Here is a 13,950-nt window from a genome sequence, read left to right as displayed (position 1 = left end):
ATTGTATATATATTTAAAAATAGCTATACATACCCTGCACGCGTTGCTACGCTTTTTGTTATTTTTTGGTCGTACCAAGTCAAAAACCTTTGTGGGCTCATGTACAATACCTTGCTGAAGAACATACAGACATACATTCATTTTTATATATTTAGATAATAAAACCTCATAATAAATTGTTAGTGATGACATACTACCTCGTTTTACATTAGGAATTAAAAAAAATACGTTTAACGTCATTTTTATCTTCAGCATTTTATGCATTGCGAATATTTTAAACACTGTTTTAATTTGTTTAAATAATTTATCAAGTTTTATATGAACATGTTGTCTGCTGCTAAAGTACGCATTCATGGCATGCAAGATGAGAATTGGGTTATCAAAGATAAAATTAATCAATATCGTGGATTAATCAGACTATATGGTAAGAAAAACTTTTGACAGTGGAGTAATAGATATTATTATGAAACTTCTTGTGAAGGGCAAAAAAGAAGACTATGAAAATAGAAAGGCCACAATGAATTTAAGTTTTTCGATGCAATTACAGCACAAGAGCGATAAAGTTGCTATAAAACATAAAATTTTACAATAAGTTATTTTCTAAGTAAATATAGTATTTATTTTCTTATAATAACTCCTATTATGAAATATAAGTATACTAGTTGCATTAATATTGTAACCCTTTTTTCTTTACGATTGTTATATACTTTTATCTCATTGTATAGAAAGAGATCGTAAGATTCATGAGGGTGATTTGGCTAAGCAGAAAAAACGGTATTGTCGCGATATACGACAATTACGAAAAGATATCACGAATAAACGTGAGGAACTTGAGGTAGCTGTTTATGGAGACAAACAATTTTTACGCAATGCCTTCCAGGAGCACAGACGCTTGCAACTGACGTATATGAACAGCCAAGCTGACGTAAGTTGAGAGTTGTCTTAGTTAAAAATAATTTTTAGCATAAATATGGTGAATTTTAGATAGTCTATAGCTTAGTCTGGAGCTAGGTGAAACCTGCTTAAATCTATTTGATACTAAGCGTTTTAAGTTTGTTGTAAGACTTTATAGAGTAAACAAGATGGAATTAAAGCCCTACTTTGATCTAAGACCGTTCTAATAGAAATAGTTCTTTAAGAATTCCGATCGTAATTCACTTCGGAACTCACTTATTGTTAAACTCTCAAGCAAAACGTTTTCTCACTATTTTTTTCTTTCACTGCGTACTTAATACAAAACTATGTAGAGCTGACTCACATGTAATTCAACGCTTCCGTGCGCTTGTCAGCTAGCTTTCGTTACCAATTTTCCAACTTTGGATTCTAAATTTGGGAGTACCTCAATCTCAAAAAATATCGCTCCTAATACACCACTCTCTAGTAATGATGTGTTGTTGAGATGTATGGTAGCCAGAGCTACTGGAGAGGGTTGGATGTAGATGAGGCAACGCGCTTGCATTCTGCAAGAAAAGGTAAAAATTTTATGTCTGCGATTTTCCTGCGAACATAAGACCTGTTTTATGTAATGCACTAGTTAAAATCTATATCTATACAAATAAATAAAATTTGAGCGTCTGTTTGTGATATTAAAATAACCGCTTTTTATTAAAATCATATGTATGTATACACGGTACATATACCAAAAAATAAATTATAATTTTTGTCTGTCTGGCTGTCTGCCTGTCTGTTTGTTCCAGCTAATCTCTGAAACGGCTGGACCGATTTTAATGGGACTTTCATTGGCAGATAGCTGATGTAATAAAGAGTAATTTAGGCTACTTTTATTTTAGAAATTTATTTATTTTATAACTTTGCGAACTAAAAAATAACTTTTATGTTAAATTCCACGCGGATGAAGTCGCAGACACAGTTAGTAGATTAATAAAAATTATGTGTAGAGAAAATTGACGAAGTTTCTTTCTTTGTGCAATGATAGCAGCTACCTAATACGTACGTCGATTTGCCGCTAAACTATGTAAAACCCAATATTCCCGAATATTGGGTTATACGATATAGATAGGTCCAATACATCAATAGTCTAGCTATGCTGATAACGCTTAACTCTACATCTATCTTTATCTGTCTGTATATATATATTTGTATGGAGAGGTTGGGTGATTCATCATCGTAACGTTGAATCTATACAGCGTTATAAACTACTAACATGAACATGAAAAAGTGTTTAATTTAAGGTTAGAATTTCCATAAAAGCTGAAACATGTGCTAATTTATATTAATTAATAGTCTAGATTCATGATGATATTCAAAAATGTTTAGAATTCCTAATGTGTGGGTAACACAAAAAAAAATCGTGCATATTAAAAATAGCATGGTGTCGTCTCCTGTCAAAGATTTTCATTGTAATATGAAACTTTGAATAGTTACGGGTTTCTGTAAAGAACTCACTATAGACGGCGCCACGGTTCGCTTAAACCGAAAATAAAATCATCACATCAAAAATTTCGATCTAACGGGTACATCGTTCCATAGCTTAATTGGCTAGAGCGCCGACACGGTCAGTCGGAGACGCAGGTTTGATCCCCGCTGGAACGGTCAATTTTTGATATGATATTCAAAAATAATAGTCTAGAATTAAAATTATCTTTAATTCCGCATAAAATCTATCTAATATATAAAGCAAACTCCTGTTAGTTACACCATTTATAGCTCAAGAACGGCTGGACAAATTTTTATGATATTTGATTTTTTGAATTTCTCTTAGTCCGGAGTAGAATAATAAGTATTAAAAACATTGGAAAATAAAATACACTGTATGTACTTTATATAAATGTTTTAAATACGTAGACTAATTTTCTTGTCCTTTTAGAAAGTAAATTTATATGACCTTTGTTGTCTAGCGTGGTGCTTATAGGCAAGGTACAATAGTTCACACCATTGTTGGCGCCAACTTTTGGAGGTCTATGTCTAGCAGTGGACTGCGATAAGCTGAAGTGATCAATCTATACTAATCTATACTAATATTATAAACCAGAAAAGTTAGTTTGTTAGTTTAAACGCGCTAATCTTAGGAGCTACTGGTTCGAACTGAACAATTTCTCTGAGTTGGATTGCCCATTTAAAAAGAGAGATTAGGTATGCTTGAAGAAGAAGTTGAAACGCTATTTTTTTTCTCAAATCAACGCGGGCGAAAGCGCTTGGCACAGTTAGTAAAACCTTTTTATTTATTTCTGATAATTATTCAAATAAACTGCATCACATTTATTTTAGTTTTGCTATAAAAAGTTAGAAATATAGTTTTTTTTTATAAATGTTACTATTTTGAAGTCATCATGTCGTTAACTCCTGAGGAATGTACCAGGATTCTAATAATGCTTAAAGATGGGCATAGTCTGTGAAACATAACGAGAACTGTTAAAGTGACTCTTTCTACAGTTCAGCGAGTACCCCAGCATTCATTATTGAATAATTATTTACGAGATGGAGGAAACCATCCGAGTACGGATACAGTAAAGCGGCGTCTGGCTGAAGCAAACTTAAAGCCATTAAGACCTGTAAATGACCCAAAAACTAGAAAGACACAACAGAAACTCAAGGTTGAGTTATGGTAGAAAACACGAGAATTGGACTCTGATTGAGTGGTCAAGAGTTATGTTTTAAGAGTCTAGATTTCGTTTATACAAGCACGACGGGACAAAGGCAGTATACAGATAGCCGGGAGAACAATATAACCAAGTCTGGACAAGCGTGTGTGCTGGGATTTTTCAGAAAGCTGTGCTGAGCTAGTGGTGATAGAAAATGGAACTTTAACTGCAGACAAATATATCACCTAAATTCTGGATAACTAGGTACGTTGGTCCATTTTTAGTAGATAAAGGCGAGAATGCAATTTCTATGTAAGACAATGCCCGCTTGTATACAGCTCAGATAGCATTTGCCTAGTTTCAAGAAGTCGGTATTACATTCATTGAGTGGCCAGCAAGCAGCCTCGACTTAAACCCTATTGAGCATGCATGAAACAAACTGGGATGACGTGTACGTCATCGAAATCCGCCGCCAATCACGCTACGTGAAATGAAAGAAGCTTTAATAGGGGAATGGCAGAATAATCCGCAGCATCGCCTTAAAAAACCTAGTAGAAAGGATGACAATTCACATAATAGCAGTATTGCGAGCTTGTGCAGGCGACACAAAATACTAAATGAAAGCGGTACATCTGGATATGTTTAATTTCGTCCTTATCTCATAAAGCTAGGGTAGGTACTTTTGAAGATATTGAAAATTTTCTAGTTGACCTTTTTTCTTTGCGGGCTAGTTTATTATATATGCACTTGAAAAACAAGATTGTTTTGAAATCACAAAGAGATACTTTAATTTTATATATATATATATATATATATATATATATATATATATATATATATATATATATATATATATATATATACTAGCTGCCCGGACAAACTTTATCCTGTCAAAAGTTATTAGTAAAAATAAATTTTTCGATTATTATTATTATTATTTTTTAATTTTAAAACCTTCCATAGGCCTTAAGTAACATACAAAAAAATAAATTTGCCAAATTGGTCGAGCCATTCTCGAGTTATGCGCTTAGCAACATTCATTTTTATTTATACACTAGCGGACCCGGCAGACGTTGTCCTGCCCGGAAAACAGCTATCAACAAAAATTTGATAGCTTACATACCGATAGCAGCGCCACCTACCGGTCCAATTGAGATAAAAACTACTCTATCTCCCAAGTTGGACCATATTACAGATGTTTAAAAAATTTGATAAAAATTGGTTCAGTAGTTTCGGAGTTACATACATTTCAAATTTTCATTGTTAACACCCACCCCCGTAATCCTTATTGGGCATGAGGTATCCTAAAATCTGCTCATCGATCATTTCTACATAACATATCGACACCTCCGACGCATAAGGTCTTAACGCATTTTTTATTGAAAATCCATATTTTACATTTTCGTAATAACGTATATGAGCTTTATAAATTCCTGAAACCAGAATCTTAAAATTACTTTTAATTAACGAGTTTTAGAAACGCTTATGGTCGTATATTTTGATAGTTACCGCGCATATAGTCGCATTTCACGTTACGACGATAAGCGTTGTGCTATTGGTTCGTGCAAGACCAATCAAGGCCAGTTACCGCCGTCGTATGTCACTGACAGTGCATATAATAAGATGTGCAAGTAATAAGAAATTTTAAGTGTTTTACGTTATGATATTATCAAGTGTGTTGTGATATGTGGATTGTATTATATTACCACCACTTACGATCATCAAGAATTTTAAAATTAGCACTTAATGAAAATGAAAAAAATTACTTCTAATGAATCCAGTCAAATTGGTAAGTTTTGTTTTTTGATTGATTGTTTTTTATTACATAGTTAGAAATCATATCACTATACAAACTTATTAGATTAGATTTATTATTATATTTATGTGATTTTTTCGAAATTTATAATTTTAATCTAGTTCCACGCATAACGTCGTAATATTATAGTTACGACGTTATGCGTCATTTTTTTTTTCAAAGTTAACGGTCGTAACTAGTACTTACGACAATATGCGTCGTTATTAAAAAACAAAATCTGTGTTCTTATAGTCGTATGTAGATTATACAACGTTATGCTTCGAACTCAATATTAAATAAGACTTTATGCCATTTTTTATTTGCTAAAATCATAAATAAATTTAAAATTTTGTACCATTAATATGTTGTGGTGGTTAATGAAATGTAAGTGTGTGTTTTTTAGAATAACCTGTTCAACTGGAAACCGAGCATAACTGGAATTTGTACACGTCAATGGTTGAGGTCGATGAAATTAGAAAAAGTTCCCAAGAAGTACGACTAGCTAGTTAAATAATTTATAAAATACTAGCTCAAATCAAGACATGAAGAGTTTTATGCCCATCGAAGGATATGGTGAAACAATTAATGTGGCTTTGGAATCCGAGGTACTGTACGTAGTAGATAGCAATCAATCTCAAATTGATAAAACATTATTCCTTCACCCCTAAGCGAACCATTTGGAGTCGAAGAGGTCACTCATGCTTGTCCATCTGATCACAGCCTGGTGCCAGATTCGAATATCTGTTTATCAAACACCAATAGCAGAGCTGACACACCTCTGCATAGTAACGCCTATAGTTTTATTTCTTCACATTGTTCGTCTGTTGAGGGAACACCATCTTCTAGTCGAAAACGACTCAAGCGACGAGATGATTGGAAATATGTAAAACGAAAATGTCTTAAGAATTTAGGTAAAGCCTACATAAGCAAAAAAGACAATGTTAAGGTGAAAAAGAGATGTTAAGGTGATTAAACTTCCGTTTACCTCAACATGTCGCCTTAAATGTCATCAGATGTTCAGTTCTCAGCAACCTTATGCGTTTTGGAAGCTTGGTGACCGTACTAGACAGCAAGATTACATAGCTAAGTATATTGAAGTTTGAATTGTAATACTCATACCACTACAAAGGCTGAATCTAGACGTAAGAAAACTTTGAAATATTCCTTCCCACGAACAGAACCTAATTCCGATAATAATAATATTGTTTTGGTGTGTAAAACTATTTTCCTCAATACTCTTTCTATAGGAGAGCGAACAGTTAGTACGGCCGTGTCGAAGTGGTGTTCATGTGCTGGATCTATTTCCCCAGACCATCGTGGCGGTTCGAGAGTTGTTATCATAGACGAAAAGATTAAACAAGGAGTAATAAAGCATGTATTACAAATATTTCTACCAGATGAATCACACTATGTGCGCAAAAAGTTTACGAAACATTACTTAGATAGCGGACTCACGTTTACAAAGATGTTTTCTTTATATAATGAGTGGTGTACTAATGAAAATATAAAAAGAAAAGTTAAAACAGCTCGGCAATATAGGGATAGTATAAATCACAATTTAAATTATTCATTTTACAAACGAAAGAAGGATATTTATAACGAATGTCATGCTTACGACACAAATAAAAATAATATGACAGAAGAAGAAATAAATAAACAAAAAGAACATAGGTATAATATCAAAAAAATTAGCAAGAAATTTTAAGGAAAAAGACAAAAATTAGCTGTAGAAAGTAAAGGAAAAATAATTACAGCATGCTTCGATTTTTAAAAAATTCTGAATTATTCTCATGGAAATGTAGGTTTATTTTATTATAAAAGGAACAAAAGGAACCTATCGGTCCATAATTTTACAGTTTTCGATCTAGCCAGTAAAGAAGCATATTGTTACATGTGGCGAAAGACTAATGGGAAGCACCATGCATGTGAAGTTGCAAGTTGTGTCTAAAGTAAAAGATAGCGCTAAGGAATTCATTTTTGGTCAGATAATTGTACTCCGAAATCGTATTGTGTTTCCATTTTATACTTATGCTGCAAAAAAATATGGTGTAACAATAAATCATAGGTTCTTAGAGCGAGGACATACTCAAAATGAAGCAGATTCTGTTCAAGCTAGAGCGAAATTCAAAAAATAAACTCATATATACGCCAGAGTAATGGTATGCTTTAGAAAGATGGTCAAAATTTAACACGCCTTATATAATGTGATTAGGATGAGTATTACAGATTTTTATAATTTCAAAAAGTTATTGGATGGAAAAAACTATTAATAACAAACTAAATTATAATAAAGTTGATTTGAAAAAAATATGTTTTTATTACTACTAATCTTATTTTTTATAAGTATGTCAAATTTTTTCATATGCGGTTTATGGTGATCAAAGTTTTGATTGTTTGTCTACCAAGAATTACGTCGTAACAATTTGCAACTTGACGGTATGTAAATTTCTTACCACGCATAAGGTAGCAACCCGGCGTAACTTGAAGGCAAGGAAAATTTACTCCACGCATATCGCTGTAACTCGTCGTAACATAATAATATAACACTTGCATCCCTACGCATAAAGTCTTAAGTATGTAATTTCCGTATTTTTTCATTAAATTACAATTCATTTCCTATAAATAGTGTTTGTTTAAAGATGACTTATGGCACCATTAATTATAAGCTTGATTAAAATTTAAATTTCCTTCTCGTTTTCGAGTAGTGAGAAAAATAAACTTTAAATGCCCATACTGTAAACTTGCCATATTCTGTATACGACCTTATGCGCTGGAGGTGTCGATATAGGAGATTCGTACCAAATTTGGAGTCGATAGTTTAAAAACAGTAATTTTTCATTGTTCCCCGCAACAATATAATAAGTAATGTGAAATAGCTAGTTAGTATCATTTTTACTGTATGTAAATTAAATTAAAATGCGGTCTACGAAAAAGATCAATTTAATCATTAATAACTTACGTAAAATGCACCCTAATATATTATTTAACATGAACTTTATTGAATAGTAATAAAGTTCAAATTGACTCTACATTTTAGTTAGAGAACGTTTGTATGGGAAAAAGAAAAGGGCTGTTTTTAGGGTTTTCACGGAAATTATTCGAATTTTTCTCGCCGTAAAAACCATCCTTGGACTTCAACGAACATTTAAAAAAAAGAATTAGCGAAATCGGTCCAACCGTTCTCGAGTTTTGCGCTTAGCAACACATTCAGCGACTCATTTTTATAGTATAGAATATATCATCATTCATCATTACAGCCTATACAGTCCACTGCTGGCCTCCACAAGTTTACGCCAAAAATATCGTGATCTCATGTGTTTTGCCCATAGTCACCACGCTGGGCAGGCGTGTTGGTGACCGCAGGGCTGGCTTTGTCACACCGAAGACGCTGCTGCCCGTCTTCGGCCTGTGTATTTCAAAGCCAGCAGTTGATTGGTTATCCCGCCACCGGTCGGCTTTTTAAGTTAAGGCGAGTTAAGGTGGTAGCGGAACTGTGTTATTCCTTAGTCGCCTCTTACGACACCCACGGGAAGAGAGGGGGTGGCTATATTCTTTAGTACCGTAGCCACAGAGTATAGATATATATGATAAATGATAATTACTTTATTATGTTTAATTGTAAATAGGTGTGTTTAAAAGGAATGAATAGTATTTTATAATATTTTAACAAATTTTCACAAAATACAATATCAGATCTAAAAGAGTTACGTTAGACTACTCTTGCGTTTTAACAGGATCAGTAGAGGCAGTGGCGTAGCGAGGGTTTCTGTCGCCCGAGGCGCAGGTAAATTTCGCTGCCCCCATTTGTAGTTATTTTCATTCAAAGGGCTTTAAAATAATTTTATAAAACTTTCAAGAACAGCAAGAGCATTTATGATTTTGATATAGGTATACTGTATAAGTGTATACAATTTATTCGTTGTAAATGTAATAATTGAATTTCATAAAAAATTGTTGTTAAAAATGTGTGCAGTGCTTAAAAAATGTTCTTATTAAAAAACGTGCGTGCGTACAAAATACACATGTCAGAAGTGAAACTTCTTTGGCAAACTAATTTTTAAGTCTTGTTTATATTTATACAAATCTTAAGCTTTACATTTCTGTTCCAGCGATCTATCACTATCGATATTAATGTAATAACCTTTGTAGTTTCTATAGTACACTCAAGGTGGCTTTGTTGTTCGACAAAAACGTTGCACATCTTCGTGACGCTAATATTATTATTAATTGCGTTTCATCCATAAAAATTTTACCCCAATGCGCCTAAAGAAGTTTCACTTCGAAAAAAATTCGGTAGAAATAATTTTTTATTTAGTACTAGCTATGCCCGCGACTTCGTCCGCGTGGAATTAAAAAAAAGTTATTGTTCAATTCTCAGTTATAAAATAAATAATTTTCTAAAATAAAAGTAGCCTAAATTACCTCTTATTAAATCAGCTATCTGCTAGTGGAAGTCCCGTCAAAATTGGTACAGCCATTTGGTTGGCCATTGGTCAGACAGACAGACTGACTGACAAAAATTGTAAGTAATGTCATTTTGTATGTCCCGTGTATACATCCATATGCATTTAGTAAAAAGTGGTTATTAAAATATTACAAACAGACACTCCAATTTTATTTATTTGTGTATATGTACTAGCTGTTTCCGCGACTTCGTCCACGTGGAATTTAACAAAAAAGTTTTTCAATTCGCAGAGTTATAAAATAAATAAATTTCTAAAAAGGTGGGCTTTTAGGGCTCATTTTGCCCAGCTAGCCCCGAGAGTCGTCCAAGCCGCCGCCTTCCTGGGTAGGCTGTTGCCGAACGTGGGTGATCCGAGCGCCAAGTGCAGTCGGCTGTACTCCGGCATCATCCGGAGTATGGATATGTACGGGGCACTCGTCTGGGCGGACGCCCTCGGTCCCGCCAACAAGACGCTGCTGCGACGACTGCAGTGGGTCATCGCGACAAGGGCGATACGCGGTTACTGGACGGTGTCCTGGACGGCGGCGTGCGTGATGGCCAACGATCCCCCCATGGGAATTGCAGGCGGAGATCCTCGCCGAAATATATCATTTTGTGGCGGCGAGGAGAACCCGGATCTCCTACGTGGCAGGAACTCGCACGCATACAGAGGCTGGCGCAGGATACCTTGTTGCGGCGGTGGATAGAGGACCTGGCCCCGTCAGTCCCCGGGGCAGTGTACGGTGGACGCGGTCAAGCCGGTCCTCCGAAAGTGGATGAAGCGGCGGTTCGGGCCGCTGACCTTTCGTCTGGTGCAAGTACTTTCCAGATACGAGTGCTTCGGTAAGTACCTGCACCAAATCACGAGACGGGAGGAAATTCCAGCCTGTCACGAGTGTGGAGCGCCAGAATACGTGTGGCGCTCCACACGCTGGAGGTCTTTCAGCGGTTCTAGGACGGAATCTCTCGCTGCTGAATGTCATAGCGGCCATGATGGACAGCGAGAGATCGTGGCAGGCGGCGGTCTTCTTCTGCGAAGAGGTAATGACGCAGAAGGAGACTGCGGAGCGGGCCAGGCAGGAAGACGACTCCACTCCGGCGCAGACGTCCGAGGGCAAGGAGGAGACGGTTTGCCGACCACGTCTGAGGGTTGGCCTTGTTGTGAGCGAGGCTGCCGGGGCGAGGTGGCGAATGCTAGCGCGACCCCATCTCGCCCCACCCAGTCGGACGACTGCTCAACGTGGTGGTTTCTTTCCATGGTGGATTTCCCTACGTAAAAAAAGGGCTGTAAATAGCTGTCTTAATGTTGAAATAGTTAGTTTCTCAGATTTATTATGATTGTGTTTTGTACATCACTGTTCTTAAAATAACAGTATAAGAGACAATTAAGTTCATCAGTATCATAACTTTAAAAACAATGTCAAAACATACCCACCGTTTATAATGAAAAATAAAGATTATGTTATTTAATAAAATATTGTAGAGTCTAAAAGTTTAGTTATTAGAAATTAAAGGGATAGGTTAAGAAACTGAAAAGTTTTATAAAGTCAATAGAATATAATTATATATTTAAGTCAACAATCAATAAGAACTTTATTGGATACGCAGGGGCTCGAGGACTCAAGGGTTCTATTATAAGACATTTTATTATATTTTACTACAAATAATTCGTCTATTTTAAATATAGTTAGCTGGTTAGGTTCCAGACAGACGCTATCTATCTCTCAACAGGTTGGGTTATTTTCGATTTAAATAAAATCAAAACACGGATCTTTGATAACATTCCAATTAACTTTAATTCCATCCCCCCAGAGAAAATGTCAGCTATATATTTAGCTCCAGCTAGAGCTGCTTCACATACCAAAACTGCTGTTCCATTGGCATTTCTAGATGTACAAATTCTAGAATCTAAATTTTATGTAGCTTTATCGTACTAAACTAGTAATTTCCAATGTTATAACTGCCGATTAGTAAAATAACCAGTAAATAAATGACGTTATAAATATTTAATATTTCTATTAAAATAGATAATGTGCTTGTTGCGTTTACTTATACGTCTTACGAACATACATAAGTACCTTATGTAAATACCATATGTAATTAAATTAAAACAGGTAAAGGTATACAGTGTACTTATTACTGAATTTTAAAGTAAATTCATTTACGTAACTCGTAATTATATTAACAAAATATTTATATTTTCCGTTAAACGCTCGTAAAAGTATTTTAACTTTTTATAATATATTAAGTAGTTTTAGAAAAAATGTCTGTAGATAACTGACGCGGGAGTTGAAAGTTGCGAAACTGTTAGTTAGTAGATAAAGTTTCATAAATTTTATTAGGTATCTTGTAGTATGTTTAACAAAAATTGTTTATCACGGTCTTACGTTCAAAGCGTTATTAAAGTCTTATACCGCTATAATTAAAAGACTAATAAATAGTAGAATACGTATATAAAATAATATAGTGTATATAATTTAAGGCGAATAAGGGATAACACAGTTCCACCACCACCTTGGAACTTAAAAAGTCGTCCGATGGCGTGATAGCAATCCAACTGCTGGTTTTCAAATATAAAGATCGAAGGCGGGCAGCAGTGGTCTTCGGTGCGACAAAGCCAGCCCTGCTCACTAACCCGTCTGCCTAGCGTGGTGCCTGCCAGCGTGGCTATGGGCAAAACATAGAGTTAAAAACAGAGAGAGAGTAAGAGAGAGTTCGTGCTATTTTTGGTGCCAACTTGGGGAGGCCTATGTCCAGCAGTGGACTGCGATAAACTGAAGTGATGATGATGATGTATGTAACTTTGAACCCCTACGAAATACAAATATATATTTTTCATATTTCCAGAAAGTGCTAGAGAGTATTCACCAAGAAAATTTCAATAAGAGAAAACAGCTCGACAGAATCAGATACACTAAAAAGAGGAAAATGGAAGAGTTTCGTCAAATCCAAGTACTGTATTAATTTTGTATTATATTTAATTCTGGTATTTTTTTTCAATAGAAGTATTTTTTTAAATATTAATTACGAATTAGATCTAAGTAATGTACATTATTAATTAGATACGAAAGCAGTACGGTTATTTTTATAATTGTATTTGCTCGCAAACAAAAAATACCGACTTCAATTACATCGACAAGCCATGGGACCACACGACAAGGACCATCTTTCGATTAAAAAAAGAAAAGTTCTGAGATTCTCATACATAAAAAAAGTACAGTAAAATTGAGAACCAAAAAAAAAGGAAGACCTTTATTGGAAATCGGTTAATAAGTGACTATAAAGACGACAAAACGAAGTAAATTTCTTTGTATATATATATATATATATATATATATATATATATATATATATATATATATATATATATATATATATATATATATATATATATACATATTAATTATTTGAGCGGTAAGTACTCACGCGCGGTAAATGCGGTAATTTCGAGATAAAAAATAGCCTCTTTGTTGCTCCATGACCTCGTCTATCTTCCAGTGAAAGTTCCAAAAAATAAACGCAGCCGATTTAAAGATTAGCAACATTTAAAAATCGTTTGTGGTGTTTTACTCGTCGTGTAAATAACTAAATGCCAAATACACTTGTAAAAAAAAACGCAGTTATTTTAAATCACAGAAGGCCAATTCAGTTTTATTTATATTATGTACGAATAAAAGTTAAAGGTAGAATAATTAAAAAAATAAATATGAATCTTAGTTAATCAATAGCTGATATTCTAACTGAGGAGTGCCTTTACAAAAAGGTAAATATCTCCACTTTCTCATTTTTTTTTTCAGAAAATGAAAAAAACCGCCTGAGACAAGACACACAGATCCACATAAAGACTGCATTGCTATATAGGTACAATGTAATGAGATTAATAGAAAGGCATATTAAGAAAAATATATTTGACTTTCTAATTTAGTGGTACACAAGAAACAAAAAATGTAGTATCCCCTTTTGCACATGAAATCTTAATATGATGTCTCCATTTGTTTTGTTTTAGTTATAAATTTCCCATTAGTTGTGTACTCAGAACTGGATGGACTGATTTCGATGATTCTTTTTTTAATCGAAAGATGGTGCGTGTCATGTGGTCCCATTTAAATTTAATTGAGATCTAACAAGAACTTTTTGAGGTATATCTAATAATGCGTTTTTGCTTGACT

At 34.4% G+C, this 13,950-nt stretch overlaps 1 protein-coding gene across 1 annotated transcript in view; it reads left to right on the top strand.

Annotated features, from left to right (window-relative positions):
• The first annotated feature begins 318 nt into the window (after positions 1–318).
• LOC123668950 overlaps positions 319–13,950 on the top strand; it is a 41,078-nt gene continuing 27,446 nt past the window's right edge. The window contains exons 1-3 of the mRNA XM_045602641.1: positions 319–424; positions 726–925; positions 12,629–12,733. Coding sequence (XP_045458597.1) covers positions 319–424; positions 726–925; positions 12,629–12,733 — 411 coding nt within the window. The remainder of the gene's footprint in view (positions 425–725; positions 926–12,628; positions 12,734–13,950) is intronic.

Source organism: Melitaea cinxia, chromosome Z (genome assembly GCF_905220565.1).
Source record: "Melitaea cinxia chromosome Z, ilMelCinx1.1, whole genome shotgun sequence".
Lineage (NCBI taxonomy): Eukaryota > Metazoa > Arthropoda > Insecta > Lepidoptera > Nymphalidae > Melitaea > Melitaea cinxia.
Note: the sequence above shows the minus strand (reverse complement) of the source record. Positions and strands in the feature narration are given on the sequence as shown.